Source organism: Rhinatrema bivittatum, chromosome 8 (assembly GCF_901001135.1).
Source record: "Rhinatrema bivittatum chromosome 8, aRhiBiv1.1, whole genome shotgun sequence".
Taxonomy (NCBI): domain Eukaryota; kingdom Metazoa; phylum Chordata; class Amphibia; order Gymnophiona; family Rhinatrematidae; genus Rhinatrema; species Rhinatrema bivittatum.
The window spans coordinates 22,919,618-22,945,017 of NC_042622.1; the positions used below are offsets into that span (position 1 = coordinate 22,919,618).

The following is a 25,400-nucleotide window of genomic DNA, read 5'->3' on the forward strand; positions in this document are numbered from 1 at the left end:
ACAGCAACCAACAAGGACATGAATTTTACGGTCTGGGAAAACAAATAGGTAAACATGAGGGTAACTTGCTGATGGGACTGTTAGGGCCCTTAACCACTAAGCCTGATACTTTTGATGCAACTCCAATATTGCTCTCTGCTTCGACGACAAGAGGTAACCAGGAACTGGACTCAGATAGCAAACAACAAGGGCCCTGACCTTCATGGTTTGGAAAACTAAGTATGAGGGTGACCTGTATGGCGCAGCTGATGCTACCATTTGGTCCTTTTCTGCCATCATTTTCTAAGTTTTGATGCATTTTCCCTTTGGGAAAATATCATGGGATTCACAAAGCCTCAGGGGCATTCACCATAGGTTTGTGACTCGCTGGGCCCATGGCTATAGACCCCCAGTCTATATAGCACCACTTTAGCAAAACTCAAGTTCCCAAAGAATTGTCCCATAGGGATTTACTACTACTTTGCATAGAGCCAATCATGACCAAAGTTAGCTTGAATTTTTTTTTTTTTTTGCAGGATAAAAACAGCATTGGTCAACGCTCTCCAGCCATGATCACTAATGAAGGGCAGGAGCTGTGTATGATGAAATTCTGGGAGATTTCCAGCTGCCGTTGTTGCCTGAAGTCTTTGTCATGGGTTCGGGGCTGAAGGCTTGAAAAGACCAATCTTGCGGAAATATCTGACGATAAACGGCACCGAAACCAACGTGATGCTGATACGAAGCGGAGCAAACAGTTTGTGGATGGCGTAGGCCAGCACAAAGGTGCTTGTGCCGGCAGCAACTTTAGACTGCACCACGGCTTCACTGAACCCAATCTTGAGGAGGACGGCAGCGATATCCACACCACTAGACAAGAAAGGGGTAAAAAAAAACAAACAAACAAAAACAAACCACACTTAGTCCAATGCAAAACAAAATTAGAAAGGATTTCAGTCAATCCCCCCTCAACTCAAAAAAAAAAAAAAAAAGGCTCGGATCATTTTTTCCCCTCTTTAATGGCACCATTCTCTTAACATAGCACATGGGGATAACCCGCATGGAGCGGCAATTACTAGAGATGTGCATTCGTTTTCGCCAAATTGGAAAATTTCAACTAACAAAAAATAACAAAATCTAAACGGTTTTTGTTAGCGCGCACTAACTGAAAAAATGATTTTTCGTGAAAAAAAAAGACCCGAACCGCAAAAAAACGATATTTCCTGTGGCGGCCGAAAAACGAAGAATGACACGAACACAAAAAACAATTCACATCTCTAGCAATTACTACCATAAACAAATTGCTGGGCAGAGTGGATGCACCATCTGGTCTTTATCTGCTGACTATGTTACTCTGTTCCCTTTCCAGGTTTGGCAGGTGCCTATGCATTTACAGCTCTCGCCTCTATACTGGAACGCCAAACAAATTATAGTCCCACATTTTTATATTGCATTATATACTGTGTAGATCCCAAATAATTATGTAAAGTAACCATAACAATTTTGATATTTAAGTTGACAGTTAAAACTAGTAACATTCTCAGTTTTTTTTTTAATTCAGGGACTTTTTTTTTTGTAAAGCAGCTTTTCCACAGCCACTCCTCTTTATCAAAACCCAATGCAGGCTTTACAGTCATTGCCTGTAAAAATCCGTACTAAGAATTAGTAATCCACTGAATACGGCCATTTCTATGCAGTGGCTGAAAGAGCTGGTCCTACAATACTAAAATCGGGTTGTATTTCTTCCTCGTTTCATCACGACTAAGAAAATCAGAGGTAAGTGTCACTTCTCCCCTCTACAGCAGCTGTTGCATTTGCTCCTGTCCCTCCCTTCCAACAAAGCAGGTAGAAAACTTAAGGATTTAGTCTGCAATGTGCAAAACTGTATTTAAACTTAATGGGCTGCGTTGATGCAAAATCATGCAATGCAGCTAATTAATGAAGAATGCTGTGGAAACTGTGCAAAAATAGCTTTACGGGCTGTTTCTTTATGTTTAAAAAAAAAAAAAAAAAAAAGATAATTACATCTCTTTTTTTGCAAAGAGGCTTGTAAGATAATGGTGTGTGTAACTTTTCTGCCGGGCTCACATGCATGGCGTCCCAGTAGAAAAGTTAGGTGCGAAAAAGTGCAACTTCTGCGTGAAAACCTGCACAGCTAAGGTCACGGGCCTCCATCTATGAGAATGGATGAGAGATGCATGAGAAATATGAAAATTGGTTCTTACCTGCTAATTTTCATTCCTGTAATACCACAGATCAGTCCAGAGAAGTGGGTTGTGTATCCCTACCGGCAGGTGGAGTCAGAGAGCAAAGAACTTTGGGCACTGCTACATAATGAGAGGGTCACCTGCAGTCACTCAGTATTGACCTGAACCCAAACCCATGTTAACAGAACTAAATAACGAAGGGTAGCACCCAACCAAATTTCTGGACTACCACTTTGTTGCTGGCAAAAACCAGATTGAGCAACTGCTAAAAACTGCTCCATGAATCATGACTGCAAAAAAAGAGCTTCAACAATAAAAAAAACTTAAGCAGGTTCTGACCAAGACAGTCTTTTGGTATCTGAAGAAAGGGGTGGGCCTCTGGACTGTGGTATTACAGGAACGAAAATTAGCAGGTAAGAACCAATTTTCATTTCCTGAACATACCCAGATCAGTCCAGAAAAGTGGGATGTACCCAAGCCACCCTACACTGGGCGGGAACCCAAAAGACCTGCACGAAGCACTCTTCCCCCCAAAGGATGGTTCATCAGAAGCCTTAACGTCCAATCGGTAATGTTTCATAAAAGTGTGAATAGACGACCACACCGCCGCCCTTCAGATCTCCTGAGGCGACAGTAACTGACACTCTGCCCAGGAGTTAGGCTGAGCCCTAGTGGAATGAGCTCTGAGACCCAAAGGCACCTGATGCCCTCGGGCTATGTATGCCGCACAAATGGCTTCCTTAATCCACAGAGATATGTCGCCTTTGACCCTTTGTCCCCCTTTGGGCCACCAAAGAGAGCAAACAAATGATTAGAACGTCTGAAGTCATTGGTAACCTCCAGATAACACAATAAGGCGTGCTGCACATCCAAAAGGTGAAGGTCTCTGTTCTGCGAAGACTCCTGGGACCAGTTAGGGAACCCCGGAAGCTCCACGGTTTGATTGACGTGAAAGGCTGATACCACCTTAGGGACAAAGGACGGAACCGTATGTAATGATACCCAATCGTCGTAAATCCGAAGAAAAGGATCCAGATAAGACAGCGCCTGCAACTCTGAGATCCGACGGGCCAAGCAAATGGCCACCAAAAACACCGTTTTCAAAGTCAGATCTTTCAGGGAAACTCCATGAAGAGGCTCGAAAGTTGCGCCACATAGAACTCACAGGATTAAATTCAAACTCCAATCTGGACACACCAAACAGATGGGAGGGCGCAAATGTTTGACCCCCTTAAGAAACCGAGCAATATCCGGATGTGCTGCCAGCGAACAGCCGTCAAAGTTTCCCCCAAGGCACCTAGAGCTGCAACTTGTACACGAAGGGAATTGAATGCCAAACCCTTAGCGAGGCCCTGTTGCAGAAAGTCAAGCACCCAAGGAACATGCACCGTTAAAGGGTTGCAGGAACGCTGATGTCACCACATCTCAAAAAGCTTCTAAACTCTCACATAGGCCATAGAGGTGGCTGGACATCTCGCCTGTAGGAGGGTGGAAATGACTTGTTCTGAATAACCCCTCAAGCGTAAACGTCGCCTCTCAAAAACGTCACGAGAGAGAAGCGATCCTCCCAATCCGAAAATATGGGCCCCTGACGGAGCAGACACGTTAGATGAGCCAGCTGAAGTGGACCCTCTAAAGCCAAGTGTACCAGATCCGCAAACCACGGACGATGTGGCCACTCCGGCGCCACCAGAATCACTCTTCCCAGGTGCCACTCTATGCGACGGAAAAACCGACCTATGAGGGGCCAGGGCGGGAAGGCATACAGCAGAATCCCCATGGGCCAAGGACACACGAGAGCGTCTATGTCCACCGAGCCCTGTTCTCGGCAACGGCTGAAAAAATGAACTGTTTTTGCGTCGCCTGCATTGCCATCAGATCCAGCTGAGGAGTTCCCCATCTGGCGCAAATGCGATTCCACGCCTCGAGAGATATTTCCCATTCCCCTGGGTCTAGTTGCTGACAGCTGAGATAATCGGCTTGCACATCCTCTACTCCCGTGACATGGGATGCGGCAATAAGAACATAAGAACATAATGCCCTTGAGATGGTGGGACTTCGAGTCCCGCCTTGCCGGTTGATGTACGCCATTGTTGTAGCATTCTCCAAGAAGACTCACACCATTCTGCCCTGAATCCAGGGAAGAAACGCCCGCAGGGCCAGACGTACAGCCCTGGTCTTGAGATGGTTTATGGACCAGGATCTTTCCATCACCAACCAGAGCCCTTGGGTGGACCTGTCTGCACATACCACCCCCCAACCTGAGAGGCTGGCATCAGTGGAGGTTATCAGACAGTTCAGAGTGTCCAAATCCATCCCCCGTTCCAGATTGTCCAGTGACAGCCACCATGACAGACAGGCTCTGGATTCTGGAAGTAGAGGCATTGGTAGATGGAATTGCTCCGACACCGGGCTCCAGCGAGACAAAAGCACACGCTGTAAAGGTCTTAAGTGAGCAAACGCCCAAGGAACCAAGTCCAAGGTTGAAGCCATGGAGCCCAAGACCTGAAGATGCCGCCACACTGTGGGATTGTTCCTTCGAAGAAGGGAATGTATTTGTTCCTGCAACTTCCCTATTCAGTCTGCCACTAGAAACACTTTGCCCAGCAAGGTATTGAATTGTGCTCCGAGATAAATCAACTTCCGAGTGGGTTCCAAGTGACTCTTCTGCACATTGATTACCCAACCTAGGGATCGCAATGTGAACATCACCATGTGCACTGATTTCTCGCAGTCCTCCTGAGACTTTGCGCGAATCAACCAGTCATCCAGGTAAGGGTGGACCAAGATTCCCTCCCGACGAAGGAAGGCCGCCACCACCACCATCACCTTGGTGAACGTGCGAGGAGCTGTTGCGAGACCAAATGGGAGGGCTCAAAATTGGAAGTGTCGTCCTAAGACCTTGAACCACAGTAACCTCTGGTGATTCAGCCGGATCGGAATGTGTAAATATGCCTCTGTGAGGTCCAGAGAAGCGAGAAACTCCCCTTTTCAAACCACAGCCATCACTGTCCTCAGGGTTTCCATACGAAAGCAAAGAACCTAAAGGCAACAGTTCACCTTCTGCAGATCGAGAATGGGCCGAAACATGCCCTCCTTCTGGGGACCACAAAGTACACTGAGTACTGACCTGTTGAGCCTCCGGAACTGGGACAATAGCTTTGAGCTCGAGAAGTCATTGTAGAGTCACCTGGACTGCCTCCGCTTGACACTTGAGGTCACTCGGGACTCCACAAAAACCTCCCGGACTGGGCGCGAGAACTCCAGTTCATACCCGTCTTTGATCACTTGTAAGACCCAGCGGTCTGATGTAATTCATGCCCATTCCGTGTAAGAGTTGGATAATCTGCCTCCGACAGCTTCGACGACTGAATGGGTGCTCGTGGCTTCATTGGGGTTTTGGGGGTTTTTTTTATTACTTCTTGCACCAAGATGTCCCGAATCTCTTCCGGGCTGGCGACCCCCTCGAAAGGACTGCTGGCGCCCCGAAGCAGGTTTAGAAGCAGAAGGTGCGGAGTATCTACCCTCTCTGAAGCAGCGAGAGTCCCGAAACCTAGCTCGAGAAAGGAAGACTTTCTTAGAAGATCTTTTATCTTCCGGCAACAGATTGCCCTTGGATTCGGCAAGCAGCTTTACCAGCTGATCCAGATCCTCCCCAAAGAGGAGCTTGCCCTTAAAAGGTAGATTACAAAGCTTGGTCTTGGAGGACAAATCCGCCACCCAATTTTACAGCCAGAGGAGACGCCTCACTGACACCAAAGACACCATACCTCTCGCCGAGGTCCTCACCAGATCATACAAAGCATCTGCAACATAAGAGATGCCTGCTTCTAGGCGGGCGGACTGCAGAGCCCCACTGTCGCCAGTACTGGCCCCGGCAGCCAACTCCTGGACCCAACACAGACAGGCCCTCTGCATGAGGCTAGCGCAAACCGCCGCCCGAAGGCTTAGCGCGGCAACCTCGAATGCTCGCTTCAACTGGATCTCCAGCTTGCGGTCCTGCATATCCTTAAGGGCAGCTGCCCCAGCAACCGAGATAGTGGTCTTTTTCGTGACTGCAGAGACCGCGGCGTCCACCTTTGGAATCTTCAGTAAATCCAAAACATCAGACGATAACGGGTACAGTTTCACCATAGCTCTGCCCACCTTCAAGCCGGAATCTCCCACTCCCGGGTCACTAGTTTGCGAACCTTCTTAAGCAGAGGAAAAGATGTTGTGGGACACCCCTAATGCCATCGAGGACTGAATTGACACCATCGTTGTCAGACTCTTCTTGAGAAACCTTAAGTCCCAGAACTTCAAGGACCTGGGGAATAAGGGGTCTTAACTCATCCCGCTTGAACAGACGCACCACACTGTGGTCACCCCCTCCGCAGGAGGGTCATTGGGCTCATCCGGTTCAGTATCCACATCAGCTGGATCCGGCCACGGATCCGGGTCTGCCGCCCCTAAGACCCCAGAAGCCGGCATTGCCCCAGACCCCAGGATTGGATCTCGTGTACCCTGGGGAGAATCCCCTGTTGGATGAGCCTGATCAGAGAGGCACTGACAAGAGTCCGTACCCAGACCTCTTTTCTCAGGTGGGTCTGATCCTGCGCCCAGGAGACCGGGCCGTTTTATCGCCGAGCGTTTCCTTGCCAGGAAAGCCTGGTGCATAAGGAGGACAAATTCTGGGGGAAACCCCTCCAGGTCCCCCTCCCCCACTGGAGAGTCAGCTGGGGTGATATCATCAGTTCCCAAAGTGAGGCCTTCCCTCACCGGGGCTCGAACAGGCGGAGAATCCTCTTCCCGCGAAGCCGAAACAGATGTTCCCTCCCTGTGGGAGGAGGCAAGAAGCCCTGAAGAGCCCTCTAACCCCGGGGAACACGCTGCACATAAGGAGGCCGCATCCAACGCCTGGCCACATGACCCACATGTGCGGCAGGCCTCCAATTCTGTTCCCATCCGCAGCAGCGCGCCGGCCGATAGTCTGAAGTGAAATAGAAAAGGGTGCGAATAAAAAAAGAAACGCTTGGTACTGTAACGTGGAGAAAATTTCAGTCAGGCCCGGCTGGGAAAAAAAACCTTTTCGTGCGGTGGGCTAAGAGACTACCTGCTGAGGAGAAAAAACTTGCACAGCCGTGCCGCGGGAAAGGAACCTGTCTATAGTGAAATCGCAAGGCCCCCAGCAGGGAAGCGGCGAGTAAACGAGGTACACGGAGAAAAACTCACCTTTGCCCTCAGAAAATGACCCGGAGCCCCGGGAGCTGAGGGGAACACTGCTGACAGCATCCCTGGCCGGCCTTAAAAGACCCAGTCCCTCCTGAACCTCTCCTTACCTCAGCACTGAAGACTGTCAGTCAGCCGCAGTGAAAACAGCTTTTTTTTTTTTTTTTTTTTTAAATTAAACTTTACCAAGACACAGAGAAAAGCTGTTGCAGGAGACAAGGGAGCAGCTGTAGCAGAGACGGTGGTGAGTAGCCAGGAGCCCCTGGTCGTCAGTCACCGAACTGTGGCGGGCGAAACCCTGACAGGAATATCCAATTCCCCAGACTCCCGGCTTCTACTGAGGGATGGCACACGAAGGCACCTAACACCTCAGGAAGCGACCATAAACCATAAAATTAAATTCAAACTAATTAAATAAAAAATAACTAAAGACTGCAGGAGATGCACCCTATCACCTGCTGGAGTCAGAGAAATACTGAGGGACTGCAGGTGGCCCTCTCATTATGTAGCAGTGCCCAAAGTTCTAATTGTTCTCTGACTCCACTTGCTGGCAGGGATACACAACCCACTTCTCTGGACTGATCTGGGTATGTTCAGGAATAGGCAGTTATTGTATAAAACAAAAAAAAAAAGTGTTCAAACCAATTTATGAGCACAAGACACCAGCTTTTCTCATTCCATCTGTATTTACTAGTTCATGCAGGTTATCTGCACACTGCACTAATCACGTGCCACTAAATACACAAGGGGGGGGGGGGGGGGGCAGACAGCTGTGGACATAGTAGAGGAAAGCAGTCTTCACTATTCTTCTGCATTTCTCATTAAGTAGCGATGCAACCTTTAAAAAAAAAACAAAACAAAAACCTAAATATTTGGTTTAGAATGCCGAATCATTCTCCCACGCTCATCTGTGTCCTCTCTCTGTCTCTTCCTACTAAGACCACCGTCCTAGTCTGCTGCACCTCTCTCCTCACCAACCCCTTTTAAAAGGCCGACAGCCCCATATTCCTGAATTATAGCAGCAATTGAAAGGCTGTCGAAGGAATGCCCTGGCCTTCGCCTCGCCCTGGAGGAAAGCATAAAACTGCTACAAAGTGCTACATTTTGGCATCTTGCTACTGCCAAAACTGAAGGCTGCTGCATTTCGAAACTGTTTCTGTATTCCACTGTAGGTCTAACATGTATCTCTAATAACTGTCTCTATTTCACTGTGCCTTTACATTTGATTGTATTTTAATGCTTTGCATTTGGAACTAATTTTCTTTGTAACTCACTTTGAGATGTGGAAAGGCAGGCGAGACATGAAATCGCAATAAAGAACGGAATGGGTGCTCGTGCTTCATACGTTATTTAAAATAAAATACGAGTCACGCTTCATGTTAGCTCCAATCTTAAGAAAAAAAAATATATTATCCCTCCTTGTTACTTGTGGGGAGAAGCAGTCTAAGCATGACAGCCTGTTATGCAGACTGGCAGCTGAACCAGAGCGCCACAGCTGGAAATCAGAGACGAGTCCTCCCCCCTTCAGCTAGGAAAGCATAAGATGTGAACAGGCTAGGCAAAAGTGAACGAAGATTTGCTGGGTTCTAGAATAACCCAATGCAGGGCTGTCACAGCACATGGTCAGGTTGCCTTCGATCAAATTATTGGTGGGGGGGTCATCGCCTTTGCTGTCAAGGGGGATGCGTCAGCTATGCACGGGGAGAGGGGAGGCTGAGAATGCTAGACTGAACCCCGGACATCCATCTCTGGAAGCCGCTTTCCCTTCATTTGGCAGCATACCTTGAAACGATTAGGTAAAATGCTCCCAAAGACATTAAGGAGATTCCAACGTGAAATGAAACCCCGACAGCTCCATACTCTTTGAAGACTTGCTTCAGCTGTTGGGACTTGTTGGGTTTCTTCTCCTCGCCACGGTTGGGATCTGTGGCCCCCTTTCCAGTATCCCCGCTTGGTTCCTAAACGAAAGAAAAGGTTGAAAGCAAAGCTTCTCTCTAATTGCAGAAAACACGATGCGTATGCACATAACTTGGGAGAAAGCAGAGTAGCTTACCTGTAACAGATGTTCTCCAAGGACAGCAGGATGTTAATCCTCACAACTGGGTGACATCATTGGATGGCGCCCGGCATGGAAAACTTTTGACAAAGATTCTAGAAACTTTGACTGGCACACTGAGCATGCCCAGCATGCCGCTAGCCACACGTGGTCCCTCTTCATTGTGAAAAGTGAAAAAAACAGAATACCATGAGGAAAACCAACCCTGTGGGGAGGCGGGTGAGTTCTGTGAGGACTAACATCCTGCTGTCCTTGGAGAACACCTGCTACAGGGAAGCAACTCTGCTTTCTCAAAGGACAAGCAGGATGGAGGTCCTCACAACTGGGTGATTTAAATAGCTTCAGGCCTCTCCAAATTAAGCAAAGAACAGGTGCCAATGTGCACAACTGGAGCTGCAGCAAGTAGAGGAGCAGGCCGTCACCCAAGACAGGGAACATGGAGGCAGAGTTGGGACCTTATGGCTGGAAGATGTTCTGGAGGAAGGATGTCTGAAATGAGAGCCCTGCCGACAGACTGTCTAGGCAGTAATGGCAGGCAAAAGTGTGGAGGGAACTCCAGATTGCCACCCTGCAGATTTCATGGATGGGAACTGCCCACAAGAGCACTACCGAAACAGACATGGCCCGGGCAGAGTGACCTCTGACATGGCCAGCAAGCTGTAGACCCGTCTGCATGTAGCAGAAGGTAATGCAATCAGCTAGCTACTGGGACAGTGTCTGTTTGGAGAGAGTGACGCCCAATCTGTTCTTGTCAAACGAGTCGAACAGCTGAGTGGAGGTGCGATGGGGCGCCGTCCGTTCCAGGTAGAAAGCAAGCACCCTCTTACAGTCTAAAGCAGTGATGGCCAACCTTTCGCGCTCAGTGTGTCAAAATTCATAAAAAAAACAGAGCATAACTCGGGTGGTGTGTCACTTCTAGATAAATCCATAATTTTGTGATATTTGTAGCTCTAATATTAATAACAAAAAGTTATAATTTTAATATATGTTCTGTATTTATTAATAAAGCAAAAACAAATAATTCTTTACCTTACCTGCTTAGTGATTTTTTTGTTGCTGAATTTCATTGGCTAAATCTTCAATTAAAACACTCTCTCCCCCCCCCCCCCCCCCCCCCCCAAACTCTTACTCCCCTGGATTTTCTCACACACACTCATGCTCTCACACTCACTGGCTCCCACACACACACACCCCCCAGGCAGGCTCCCATTCATTTTCACACCACTCCCGCTCCATCCTCCAGGCAGGCACCAATTCATTCTCACGCACAGGCACCCATGCATTCACACACATACACCCCCATGCAGAATCCCATTCATTCACATGCACACACTAAAGGCAGACCCCCCTCTCTTTTGCCAGCAACCTCAGAACCTCTCTCATTCCTCTGCTGCCACTGATGCCGCATGGCTATTGGGGAGGTGCCGATTGCTGCTACTGACACTAAAGCCCATTCTGCTGCCTCCTCTGTGCAGGCCCCGTGGGCTTCCATTTTCTCCATGCTGATCTCGTACATTGTGAGATCCGCATAGAGAAAGCGCTATTCTTGCACATTCCCAAAGATTACATGTGCCAATCACTAAAAAGTAATTTATTTTGTTTACCTTTGCTGTCTGATCTTCATTTTCTAATTGGTTGGTCACAGGCTTTTTTTCCCACCTTCCCTTTCTTATTTTTTTGCCAATTCCTTTTATATTGTCTTTTTTTCTGTTTCTTTTCTCTCCATCTTCTTCCCTCAGACACACAGGTTCTCATTCTCACTTGTATTTCTCTCACACACACAGGCGCTCTCTCACTCTCACATGCTGTCTTGCTCAAGCACATGCCGTCTCTGCAAACATTCAGGTCCTCACTCTCACACACAATCTCTCAACTCATCTCATACACGCACACACACACCCTCTACAGACCCTCAGCCTCTCTCTCTCACCTCTGGGCCTCCTCTTCGCGGGTCGTCGCAGGATGGGCTCTGCGGCAGCCCTGCTACCAGGCCTCTTCCTCTTCTCAGGCCGCTGCAACTTGGGATTCGCAGCTGCCCGTAAACGCAAGCGCTGTTCCTCTTCTGCACGTGCCGATGCTTCACCTCCTTCCAGGCCACGTGGCTCCGGCAACGTTTACTTCTGGGGCCACACAGGCAGGAAGGAGGAGGAGCATCAGCGCGTTTAAACGTGATCTTTTCTTCGGGCCGCGGCCCTGCCTATCTGCCTGTTGCTGCGCCCAGGGGCATTGGGGGGGTGGAGGGATACTAAAAAACTAGTTTTAAAGGCTCGGCGCAGCCGATTAAAAAAAAAATTCCCAATAGTCCACGAAACGCTGCGCGTGTCAGCAAAAAGTCTCGGCGTGTCACCTCTGACACGAGTGTCATAGGTTAGCCATCACTGGTCTAAAGTATGGAGAGCACATTCACCGTGATGAGCGTAAGGCCTTGGGAAAAATGACAGCAGTATGATTAACAGGTTGAGGTGGAACTCAACTACTTTGGGTAGGAACTTGGGGTATGTACACATGACCACCCTGTCATGACAGAACTTCGTATAAGGTGGGTACGACACCAGAGCCTGCAGTTCACCTACCCTGCGAGCACATGTGACCGCCACCAAGAAGAGCACCTTCTAACAAAGGTACTTCAAGGTCACAAGAGCGCAACGGCTCAAACGAGGGTTTCATGAGTTGCAAGAGAACCACGTTATGACCCCAGGAAACTGCCAGGGGACAGATGGGAGATTTCAATTGAAGGAAACCCTTCATGAACCAGTCCACAAACGGATAGCAAGAAATTGCAGAACCGTCCACATCCCGATGGTATGCTCCTAAGGCGCTGAGGTGTACCCTCACTGATGAGGTCTGTAGGCCGGAGTCAGAATCAGACAACAGGTAGTCCAAAAGAGCAGAAGGGGAGCAAGTGAAGGGATCTAAGCCGCAACCCTCGCACCAGGGGGAGAACCATTTCCATTTCAGATTGTAGGATTTTCTGGTGGAAGGTTTCCTGGACTCCAGAAGAACACGGGATACCTTCTCAGATAGGCCAAGGGCCTCTACCATCAGCTGGTCAACATCCATGCTGTGAGGGCCAGGGTCGACAGGTTGGGGTGGCAGAGCCAGCCCTGGTCATGAGTGATGAGGTCTGGTGCTGTTCCCAGATGGATTGGGGGATGCTCCCGAAGCACTGGATACCGGACTTGACGGGGCCAAGAGGGAGAGATTAGGATCATGAAATTTTGATCCTGTTGCAACATCTGGAGTATCGTGGAGATGAGGGGAAGGGGTGGGTAGGAGTAAAGTAAGCCCATCCCCCAGTGGATCGAGAATATGTCTGCTATCGATCCTTTGCCCCTCCTGCCAAGGGAACAAAAACGGTGTACTTTCCTGTTTTCCACGGAGGCGAACAGGTCTATGTCCGGGTTCCCCAATAGCTGAAGAGGTGGGTTGCTACCTCCTGCTTAAGGGACCACTTATGTGGTCGGAATGTCCGACTCAGGATATTGGCTAGGGTGTTGTCCACTCCCGTAAGGTAGACTGCTTGGAGAGTTATACTGTTGTCAATGGCCCATGTCCACACCTGGACTGTCTCCTGGCAGAGAGGAAATGACCCAGTTCCTCCCTGCTTGTTTAGGTACCACATGGCCACCTGATTGCCGGTCTGCACCAGGACTACCTTGTGCATGAGAAGCTCCTTGAACACTCGTAAGACATAAAGAACCACTCTCAGCTCCAGAAGGTTGATCTGAAGTTGTGTCTCCTGAGGTGACCAGAAACCCTGTGTGCAATAACCCAGAATATGCACTCCCCACCCTGTCTGAGAAGAGTCGGTGGTGAACGTGGCTTGGGGTGGAGCAAGCCCCGCACAGATTCTTGGGAATTGTCCACCATAGAAGGGACTGCCGTAGCTCGTCCGTGACCTTGATGCGGTCATGCAGGTCCTGGGATGCCTGACAACCACTGAGAGCGCAGTGACTATTGCGCATGGCGCATGTGTAGCCGAGCAAATGGGGGTGACGTGCACTGTCGCCGCCATGTGAACCAACAGCTGGCACAAGTGGCAAGCAGAGACCGATTGCAGCCGGAAACATGATGTGCAAGAGCCACTAAGGTCTCTGCCTTGTCCTGAGGTAGGTAGGTCTTGTTCTGGACAGTATCCAGGTGTGCCCCAATGAAGTCCAGTTGCATGGCCGGCTGACTGTGGGATTTGGGACAGCTGATCAGAAATCCCAGGGCCTCCAGTGTGTCGATCGTGAGATGCATGGCAGTCCGAGCCCCTTGGTGAGAGCTACCCTTGATGAGTCAGTCGTCTAGGTAGGGGAATACATGAATTCCCTGCCTTCGAAGATGGGCACTAACAACTTCCAGACATTTGGTAAAACCTCGAAGGGCAGATAACAGGCTGAAGGGCAGGACTTGGTATTGGTGGTAGCCCACCACAAATCAGACGCAATGTGAATCCCCATGAAAAATGGGGATATGGGTGTATGCATCTTGCAGATTGAGGGAGCAGAGCCAGCCCCCCCTCCCCCCTTGAGAAGGGGAATTAGGGTACCCAGCAAGACCATCTTGAATTTCTCATTTATCAAGAATCGGTTTAGAGCTCTCAGGTCCAGTATGGGCCAGAAGCCACCCGTTTTCTTGGGAATAAGAAAATACCGGGAGTAAAAACCCCTGCCCTGTTGGACGGTCAGCACAGGCTCGATCGTTTGCATGGAAAGGAGGGCAAAGAGCTCCACTCAAAGTATTTGATCATCTCCTACTGTTCCCCAATTGGGAAACGGCGGGGAACGGGATGAAAGTCACTAGAAATGAAGCCATAACCCTGGAAAATGATGGACAGGATCCAGTTGACCAACATGATTGAACCCCAATGATCCGCGAATAGTTGGAAATGACCCCCAGGGTCCCATGGCTGGCTCTGGCTCTCTTGCCGGCAGTCAAAATCTGGTGGCAGGGTTTGTGGTGGAGCCATGGGTGCCCTAGGGGCACTAGGTTGCCTTTGCCTGGTTTTTACCACCAGTCTCTGAGACCTAGACCTTGCAGCTGGAGGATAATAGCTGTGAGGTCGGTAAAAAAGCCGCTTCGGATATGGCCACGCGGGTTTTCTGGTGGGCTGGATGTTGGAGGTACTAACTGATAATTGTTGAAGGGTCTCTTGACAGTCCTTCAAATGAGCTGCTGCCTCCTTAATCCGATTGCCAAACAGGCTCTCCCCAGGACGGGGCAGGTCGGCTGGATGATCCTGGACTTCTGGGCGCAGGTTGGAGGCCCATAATCATGCTGTACACCAGGCCCCAATGCCCCCTGCAGCCGACCTCATGGCTGTTTCAAACATTTCATAAGCCGCATGGACCTAGTGTTTGTCACACTCCAGGCCCTGCTGGTCGACCACCTGAAAATCCTCCTGAACTGTTGAGGCAGGTGCTCACTGAACTCCAAGGCTTTCTGCCACAACTTCCAAGAATACTGCACCATGTACAGCCGATGACCAGCTATGCAGGAAATCAGCATGGCACTCAAACTCCCGTTGGCCCTAGGCATCTAGGGCTTTGTGCTCATGCCCGGGCAGAGCAGAGGCATGGGTGCGCACCTTCTTAGCCTTTTTGAGGGCTGACTCTACCACCACCGTTTGGTGGGGGAGTTGACAGCAGTCAAACCCAGTGGAAGGTTGAACCAGGTATACCGCATTGGTTTTTCTGTTGACTGGTGGCACTGAGGTGGGATATTCCCATAAGCAGGTTACCAGATCCATGAAAACATCATGGACGAGTACCGCCACTACCTCCTTTGGTGCATCCATGAACTGCAGGATCTCAAGCATTTTTGTCTGGAGTCCTGCTCCATCAACTGTTGAAAGGGGACTGACTCGGCAGTGGCTTTGACGAACCTTGTGAAGGAGAGATTCTCCGGGAGAGGATTGTTGCCATTCCTCTGGGGGGTTGGGGGATTCAGAAGGTAAATCTTCCGATTCATCTAATGAAAATACGGATGCTTCCCCTTCCCAGGGGTCATAGGGGGCCTCCCCCTTGCTGCGACCCTCTGGGGATGCAGGAGGATGAAGGCTCACCTGAACGTGGAGCCTGGGCCTCGACAGCACCGAGGGAGGCACTGGATGGTCTTGAATTCTCAAGGGATCCAATGGCACCATCGGCACCGAAGGAATCGGTGGAATCGACCCCAAGAGCCCTGGGAGAGCTGGACAGGGAAGAGTCATTGCGAGCCTCTGGCCCGCCATTGAGCCTGATGGCCTGTCCTCCTCAGAGGTGTCACTCACCGGTATGGGGGTCGGTGGCGATGGCAGCAGTGTACCCAGAGGCCTCTGAGGGGCTTGTGGCACCGGTGCCGGCTGCGTGGGTAACATACTGAGCAGCATATCAAACTGTTCCAGCAACGGTGCAAGCACCAGCGGAGCAGGCTCCTGAGGTGGTACCTGGGAAACCGGAGGCTTGAGGCCCTGTACATGCCTTTCTAGCTCCTCCTCGAATGCTTGTGAGGAAAGCATGGTGTGAGTTGCCGCCAGTGGAAATCAGGGGACCCTCTGGATGGAGGGGAACAGATCCCTCCACCAGAGCTGGTGGGAGCCACTTGGTGGCATCGGAAGAGATGAAGTCATCTGCTCTCGACTGCTTCGTTGGAGGCATAGAGGTCAATGCCTTCTCACGGTCTGGCTTGGAAGAAGAGGATCGATGTCGATGCTTCCTGGACTTCTCCCGGCGATCCCCGTGATCCTTCCGAGGCTGATGGAGATGTCAAGGAACCTGACGGAGAGCGGGATGAGATGGCCAACAGCTAGTCCCCTGTGCCAATTTCGGAACCAGGCCTAACAGGAGGAGGGGAGCTCGGGGGGCATAGAGGCCAGGTCTCTTTACTGAGGGGGTGGAGGTTCCTGACAACTGCTCAGAGCATTTGGCCCCAAACAATTTCTCCATTTTGTCGAGGCGAGCCCTATGCCCCTTCGGGATCATCTGGGTGCAAAGATCACAAATGTGGACATCATGAGAGACCCCCAGGCAAAGAACACAGACCTCATGGGGGTTCTGTGATGGATATAGTCCGCAGGCACCGGAAGCCGAACAATGCCATCGGGAAAAGAACGCGATGCGCGGCCGATGGGTACCCGGAGGAAGTGCCGTCGGCAATTGACCGCAATGACAAAAAAAACTTAATCTCCGAACAAGAGGGTGAGGGACCCTACAAGATACACTGGAAGCAAACAAAAACAATTTTTATACAAAAGAAGTGCGAGCTCCTGAACCGGATGGCGACAGCTTCGCGGAAGAGAAGAGAGTGAAGAGGGACCCCGCATGGATGCGTGGTTAGCGGCATGCTGGGCATGCTCAATGTACCAGGCAAGGCTTCTAGAAACTTTGACAAACGTTTTCCGTGCCCGGCTCCATCCGATGCAGTCACCCAGTTGTGAGGACTACCATCCTGCTTGTCCTTGGAGAATTCTCTGTGCCTTAGCACAGACTGCAGCATTGCACATTTTTTTTTTTTTTTTTTGAGGAGCATAATCCACTTTCTCTGGAAAGGGAACCTTGCTAAGGTTTTATCTGGCATTGCAACATAACAGCAATTCTCATGCCAGCATTTTTCAGGCTCCTGCTGAGTCTAATAAGCAAGAACCTGGTTTCCGTGATTCACAGCCAGAGGCTGGCAAGCCCAAACACCCTGAAAAGGTTAGAAGCCATCGATTTAGTTCCATTTTAAGTTTGCTCTACCTGTTCACCAGCTGGAGTGCATCAACACTACCTCAGGTTCCATCACCCTGCAGTCTTGACAGAACCAAAATCCTCTCCTGCATCTACCACCTTAAATTCACCGAACCCCTGGGCTGCAAGCCAGATGTAATTAATCAGGGATTGCAGCATGTGATTCAGAGAGGCAGAAAACAAGCAATGCAAAGGAAAAGCCTGGGATTTAACAATGCCACACTGTGTATATAATACTTAAAAAAAAAAAAATAGCAATAACCACAAAATATCAGTTATAAACAAGGTGTGATATATCAAAATCTCAGCTCTAACAAATAATATTCCTTTGCAGACGTGTGTAAATTGTAGAGGATGTTTAGCTGTTGCTCGGTTCCCACCAACTGAGGAGGATTGAACAGATAATCTGCTATAGAAAGACGTATACAGCTCCCGCACATCACAGCACATCGAAGAGTTCCCCTGAAGTGGCCAATACTTGATAATGTTAAATTACAATCCAGCAAAAGAAGCTACAGTTTCCCCTTTTACTAACACTGCTGCATTCTAGGGCAACCGCAAAGGAAGCAGAGAGGCTTGCTGACAGTTCATCATCTCCTAATATCAAAAGTCACAAACAGAATGACTTCCTTTCTCGGTCCACCACTGTTTGCACTGTACATCACCCTTCCAGGCTCAACTTACTCTTACAGTGCAGCCTTAGCTCTTCAAAAACTGCAGGTGGATGTACAGTTGTCAAACTATAAATATGAGCAAGATTCACCAAGGCCTCCCAAGTATTTGCACACAGAACCGTCTCAAGGTTACAATTAAGCTGTAAACTCAGCATTTAATACATCGTCTCGTATTCCTGCATCTTCCACCAATACGGCTCGACTCATTTAAATGCAAATATAATAAGAGCGTTTTTGGAAACAGGGACGGTAATTTTAAAATGAGCGAACATGCGCCCATACATGCACTTACTGGTGCGTGAGCGAAGAGGCGCTGGAACTTTAAATTACGTGCGTACCGCGGGCCCAAGCATGCTCCATATTTTAAGAGGTTACTCGAGCAAAGCTGGCACGCGTCTTCCGTAGAACATGGTCGGCTTTCACATGCGCAAGTGGACTTTAAAAACCTACTCGCACGAGGCACATTACCAGTTTTCCCAATTAGTCCACCAGTTTGTCCAGCTAATATCGAGGTCTTGTCAGACCATCCTGCACACCACCCAGTTGACCCTGACACCTCATCCTGTCCTATAAGCCCTAAAATTTGCTCCTCATCAAGAGAAGCAGTAAAGCAATGCATGTCTTGTATATGTGCACTGCAGTTTTCGGTTTTAAAATATGAGAGTTACACACGCAAATGCTGGCCCCGCCTCGGAGCTCCCATGACATACCTGTTTTCCACCCCCTTATTTCTTCACGTGTGCACGGGTACACATGCTTCATTTGTGGCTTTCTAAAATTCACATTGCTCGCTTGCTCGAATGTGGGCATTTTTGCACGAGGAATGCTTTTAAAATCAACCTCTAATGTTGTAAAGTACATTCCTAGTGGCTGACTAGAGAGCTGCATTCTTAGCCCATAAACACCCTTGAGAGCTCGGCTGGTCTCTGGCAGTGCAACCTTTCCCCTCTGGGCTCTAAACTTTCCTGAATAACAGTCCAAGCTCCGAGCAGAACCCACTGCTCACCGGGTGGCTTAGAAATCCATCATTAAGAGCATTGGACCTGAATTACAGATTTATAGGACACCGAGGCACTGCATGATTAATTTACAGGAAGTCTAACAGAGAACGTAATTATGATATTATAATGGATCTGAAGCTGTCCATCTGCCTCCCTTCCTCCCACCTCCTTGTCCCCTGACAAAGATACATACAGACCAGTTCTGCATTCATCTTAGGTAAACAACTGCCCCCCCCTCCCCAACAAGTCTGACCTGATAGCACTTGTAGTTTTTAATGCATAAATCAATATTTCTGGCTGTGCAGAGCCCCAAGATGCAAAGCGTTTGTTCTCGCTGATTACACCCCTGAGACCTTTCTGACAGCAGGAAAGGAGAAAAGCAAACAAAAAGATTAAATGCTTAATATGAACTGCACACCACAACAAGTACCAATTCTTACTCACTGTGGGCGATACCCGTACCGGGCACCTCCGAAAGTGGAAAAGGTCGAAAAGTAGGAACTGAGGATGCTTCATCAAGAGGAAGAGCACAAGCAAGCCACGCTGACGGCAGAGAAGGGCTCGTCAGGCTGCCACGAGCCTTCAGCTGCCCAGAGCCAACCCCGGCCCATCTAGCTCCAGCCACTGTAATAACAGTGCCCCAGCTGAAAGGGCACAGATGCTGTGGTTCTCTCTAGACCCCGACACGCGTGCTCCTTGCCGGCCAGACGTTCTCATCCCGGTCAGCCTAAAGAGCAGAAGCAATGCTGGGGAACCCAATCTCTATTTTTTATACACCAGCACCGAACCCAAGCCCAGCCTGGGATTCATGTACATCTCTCAGTCCCTCCCTGGTTAGGGAAGCTTTGGTACATCCCAGGAGTCTGGACTGATGCAGGTTCGTACAGGGAAAGGAAAATTGGTTCTTATTTGCTGATTTTCGTTCCTGTAGTACCTCAGATCAGTCCAGAGTCCTGCCCATGGGAAAACGGAGAGTCTGCTCGGCCGGTAGTTAGTCATATTTCTCCCTACAAGGGAGGGTGCTATACTCGATTTAGTGCTCTCTAATGGAGATGATGACTCTAATGTCCAGGTGGGTGCCCACCTCAGCACCAGTGATCAAACAGTATGGTTTCAATCACTAATACGATACGGAGAAGTCGCACAAAGACCACGGTTTTGTGTTTCAAAAACACAGACTTTGCTGAAACGGGGAAGTACCTGGAGGAAGAACTAAAAGGCTGGGAGAAAACGAGAGATGTGGAACAGTGGGCCAAACTAAAAGGAGCAATTATTGAAGCGACTAATATATATGTTAGAAACGTAAAGTAAAGAAAAGCAAGAAAAGACTGAAACCTATCTGGTTCACAAAGGAGGTGGCTGATAAAATAAAAGCTAAAAGAACAGTGTTTAAGAAATATAAAGGATCCCAAAGGGAGGAGCACAAGGATGAATATCTGGTAAAATTGAGGGAGACGAAGAAAGTAATCAAGAAAGCGAAAAGTCAAGCAGAAGAAAGGATTGCCAAAGAGGTTAAGTGAGGTGAAAACATTTTTCAGATACATCAGAGAAAGGAGAAAAGTCCAAAGTGGTATAGTGAAATTGAAAGGTGAAAAGGATCAATGGGTGGAGACAGATGAAGAAATGGCAGAAATATTAAACTAATACTTCAGTTCGGTATTCACTAAAGAGGACCCTGGAGAAGGACCGCCGCTAGTTAACAAGAAACTGGAGGGGAGTGGAGTAGATGAAATTCCATTTACAGAAGAGAATGTATGGGAAGGGCTGGGGAAACTGAAAGTGGACAAAGCCATGGGGCCTGATGAGGTTCATCCCAGGATACTGAGGGAGCTCGGAGATGAGCTGGCGGCTCCGCTGTGTGACCTGTTCAATAGATCCCTGGAAATGGGAGTAGTGCTGAGTGATTGGAGAAGAGCGGTGGTGGTCCCGCTTCACAAGAGTGGGAGCGGAGAGGAGGCTGGAAACTACAGGCCGGGTAGCCTCACCTCGGTGGTGGGAAAAGTACTGGAGTTGCTGCTGAAGGAAAGGATAGTGAACTATCTACAAGCAGCAGGATTGATGGACCAGAGGCAGCATGGTTTCACCAAGGGAAGGTCCTGTCAGACAAATCTGATCGACTTTTTTGATTGGGTGACTAAGGAATTGGATCGAGGAAGAGCGCTCGATGTCATCCACTTGGATTTTAGCAAAGCTTTTGATACGGTCCCGCACAGGAGGCTAGTGAATGAAACGAGAAGTTTGGGAGTGAGTGCCAAGGTGGTGGCCTGGATAGCAAATTGGTTGACGGACAGAAGACAATGTGTGATGGTAAATGGAACTGATGCGGAAGAGAGAGCGGTGATGAGCGGAGTGCCGCAAGGATCGGTGTTGGGACCGGTCCTGTTCAATATCTTTGTGAGCGACATCGCAGATGGGATAGAAGGTAAGGTTTGTCTATTTGCGAATGATACTAAGATCTGCAACAAAGTGGACATGCCGGAAGGAGTGGAGAGAATGAGACGGGATTTAAGGAAGCTGGAAGATTGTTCGAAGATATGGCAGCTGAGATTCAATGCCAAGTGCAGAGTCATGCATATGTGGTGTGGAAATCCGAAAGAAATTTATTCAATGGGGGGTGAAGTGCTGATGTGCACAGAGCAGGAGAGAGACCTTGGGGTGATAGTGTCTAGCGATCTGAAGACGATGAAACAATGTGACAAGGCGATAGCTAAAGCCAGAAGAATGCTGGGCTGCATAGAGAGAGGAATATCGAGTAAGAAAAGGGAAGTGATTATTCCCTTGTACAGGTCCTTGGTGAGGCCTCACCTGGAGTACTGTGTTCAGTTCTGGAGACCGTATCTCCGAAGGAACAGAGACAGGATGGAGGCAGTCCAGAGAAGGGCAACCAAAAAGGTGGATGGTCTTCATCGAATGACTTATGAGGAGAGAATGAAGAATCTAAATATGTACACCCTGGAGGAAAGGAGGAGCAGGGGTGATATGATACAGACTTTCAGATACTTGAAAGGTTTTAATAATCCAAAGACAACGACAAACCTTTTCCATTGCAAAGAAATCAGCATAACCAGGGGTCACGATTTAAAACTCCAGGGAGGAAGACTCAGAACCAATGTCAGGAAGTATTTCTTCACGGAGAGGGTGGTGGATCCTGGAATGCCCTTCCGGAGGTAGTGGTGGAGACCAAAACTGTGAAGGACTTCAAAGGGGCGTGGGATAAACTGTGGATCCATAAAGTCTAGAGGATGTGAATGAAGAGAAGAGGCATGGGGGTGGTTTGCGGGAATGATGGCTACTACCTGGTGATTAATACCCTTAATCAATAAACATACACACGGTTAATGCGACTCCAACATTGTTCTATGCTTCAACAGCAAGAGGAAATGTGGGAAAAAGGATTTGCATTCACGAATAAGCGTGGGAGTAGCTTACTTGTTGCGGCGGTTACTACCCCAAACCAAATAAGCCTGATACTTCACTTTCAATGCATATCCAGCGTAGTTCTCAGCTTCAATGGCAAGGGGGGGGGGGGGGGGAGTTTGAAGAAAAGAGGTTTTACATTCAGACAACAACCAACAAGTACTAAATTGCACAGGCTGGGTAAACAAATAAGCGTGGGAGTAGCTTGCTTATTGCAGCAGTTACTACCCCTAACCAATTAAGCTAGATACTTCACTCAGATGCAGCTCCAGCACTGCTCTCTACATCAATGGCGGGGGTGGAAGGAAATTAGAACCCAAAAGTTACCAATAAGGGCCCTGAACTCAGCAGTCAGAGTAACAGATAAGTATGAGAAAAATAAGTGTGAAAGCTTGCTGGGCAGACTGGATGGGCCATTTGGTCTTCTGCCATCATTTCTATGTTTCTATATATAGTCACAAGCTGAGAAAGTGACTACCTTAAGGTCCCAGTGATTCTACCGCTAAAATAACTATTACCTCAATATTTCTTCATTTAACACTGAGAAAGACTGAGGCTGCTGTTCTTTTGCTATCCTTTTTTTTGTTTTAACAAAAGGCTCTTGCCCAAATTTAATGCCACACAGTGCCAGGAAACAAGTCAATTAGTTGAAGCAAAATCCTGAAGGTGGCAAAAGTTCTACATCTGCTCTTAAACCCAAGTCCAGTCAAAATACTTAACACAAGCTACCAACTTTGAGCCAAAAGCAATTAACTGCTCCGAAACCTGCACATTGCTGCTGCCACCGGAGGGGAGAGTAAAGCCTGAAATTCTGGTTTACTCTGGAGGACTGGCACGGGCATCAGCTGGAGCCAAGTTCTCTCACACACCACACAAAATATCACTCCCTTGTTGTTGAATATATGAACTGCCAGACTGGGTCAGAACAAGGGGTCCCTCTGGCACACAGAGCAGGCTCCAAAAGCCGCAAGCAGCAGATACTGAGGATATGCATAAGAAATGTGCTGTGTACAATGGTTCATCCCCTCTGTCCACTTTAATTCACCAAAACAACCAAGGCTCCACCTCTGCTTATAGATACCGGGTAAAGGTACCAAGTGACATCTGGCACTTGGAATGTTATTTTTTTATGAAATGGGGGTAAACAGAAAAGTTAATCATCAGAAATCCTGATCTGAGGATCCAGAAAGTTACAATATCTGGAGACAAAGTCATTGGGGAGCTAATTCTTGCCTCATTCTGACTGGTCCATGCACCTGAATGAGAGCTCTGGGTCCCAGAGTGCCTGCTGCAAGTAGCCAACCTGTGGGTTCAGGATCCTGGGCACCCCGAGGCCCCACACCCCAGATGCCTGGCACTGCAGTGACAGTCCTGAGCTGGGGGGGGAAGGAGTACTATTTATTTTGTTATACACTTTTTCGCCCCATAGCTTCTTTCGGAACCACAGTCACAGGCCCCGATTCTGCCCACTGACCATGACCCCCTTTTTGCCCCATCCCTAGGATGGGTGGGGGATGTGAACGCTGAGATCGACCCAGGGACCTTCTGCACAGACACCGGGTGGACCCACCTTTCACATCCTTAAATAACTGAGGCACGGCAGATCCCACACGTGCACCGAAAAACTGCACAAACAAACAGCACCACAAAGCGCTGACTCCACTAGTTTTCGGGGCGGGTAGTCCACAATAAAGTTTACACCACGAGTGGCGCTTTTCGTCCCCTTCTACAACGAGACTAATCGGTATGCTAAAACCTGAAGTGGGACAAAAATGTTTCTGTTTGAAAAGTTATCGTCGCGTTTCGCTCAACACAGTTCAATATCAAAACTGCAACCCTTCACCGCCCCTCGCCCCGCATGAGTTGTTTTTTGGTTTTTTTTCATCGCACAAACACAGAGCAAACCCAAAATTAAGAATTAAAATATACCGCACTTCTGATAGGAGAGCCTCGGCTACCCTCCCTCGTTAAAGCTACGCATAAGCCACCTCGCAAACACCTAACACTTGGAAGCAGGACGGCAACCCCCTTCCTTTAAGATGGGGGTGGATCGGACCTCCCCCTAGCCCCTCAGCGTTATTCTGGGGGCTGGGCAGCGGGAGATCCCGGCGGCTGGCATGCGCGGTACAGAACGCGGCTTCCAAACGCCTCCGTCAAAGTTCGGCGCGGTAACCCCCGCCCCTCCCCCCTCGCTGCGGGGGGAGCCCGGCACACACGTTGTTAACCCTCTGGCGTTTAAAGGAAGGAGCGCCACCGGATACAGAGCCAGGAGCGCTGAGTCACGGCCCGGCACCCACCTTGCGTGCAGCGGCAGCTGGGCTGCAGCTCGCCCGCACGGCCGTCTGCGGCCGCGGGTGCCGGGCTCCAGGCCCCGCCGCAGAACGGCCCGCACCCCTCCGCCACGCTAAGCCCGGCAGGGCCGCGGCGCATCGCTTCGGCCAGCAGCAGCCGCCGAGCCAGAGCCGCCCGTGCATGGAGGCCGGAGAGAGAGAGAGGCCGAGCGAAAGGAGGCAGCCCCGCGTGCCCTGGGCAATCCCGCCCCTGACGTCAGCGGGGAGAGCCTCCCTCCTCGGCCGCTTGGGGCGGGGCCCGTGAGGGGGGGGGCGGGGCGCACTCCTCTCCCGTTCTTTACGGGCTGCGTTAGGGCAGCCGAGTGACTCTTTCCTTGGTGTGCCCCGTCCTCAGGCTCTGGGACCTCCCTCTCTGCCGGGAGCGGGAAGCAGAGGGCTGTTGTTCTCTTTGCACGTGTAAATGGAACGGCCATTGTAGCAATTTTCAAAAGCCATGTCCCCCCCAGGTTAAAGCGCACTTGCACGGATAGATCCTATGAGCAATTCAATGACATATATTGCAGCAATTTTCAGGGCCGGATGTAGACTGGAGTTTGTGCGTACTTGCCAGGTTCTTATGGCCTGGATTGGCCACTGTTGGAGGCGGGATGCTGGGCTTGATGGACCCTTGATCTGACCCGGTATGGCATGTTCTTATGTTCTTAAGGGTATTGGGTGCCCTAGGCGACCCTTGCGCTGCCGCCCCCCTCCCCAGAAGCACACAGTCTCTATTTCTCTTTGCCGCAAGCGGGATAGGCCCCGCTTGCGGCACCACGTGGCTGCTCTTCGGCGCCCCCTATGGCTCGGTGCCCCAGGCGACCGCTGAAGATCGCCTAA

The 25,400-nt window shown here is 49.5% G+C and overlaps 1 protein-coding gene across 1 annotated transcript; it reads right to left on the bottom strand.

Annotated features, from left to right (window-relative positions):
• Window positions 1-427: 427 nt before the first annotated feature.
• Window positions 428-24,790, bottom strand: FAM210B (family with sequence similarity 210 member B). Its single transcript, XM_029612353.1, has 3 exons — window positions 24,531-24,790; window positions 9,174-9,349; window positions 428-846 (listed from the first exon to the last, which is right to left on the bottom strand). The coding sequence occupies exons 1-3, from the start codon at window positions 24,705-24,707 to the stop codon at window positions 630-632; spliced, it is 570 nt and encodes a 189-aa protein (XP_029468213.1). The 5' UTR covers window positions 24,708-24,790; the 3' UTR covers window positions 428-629.
• Window positions 24,791-25,400: the final 610 nt, after the last annotated feature.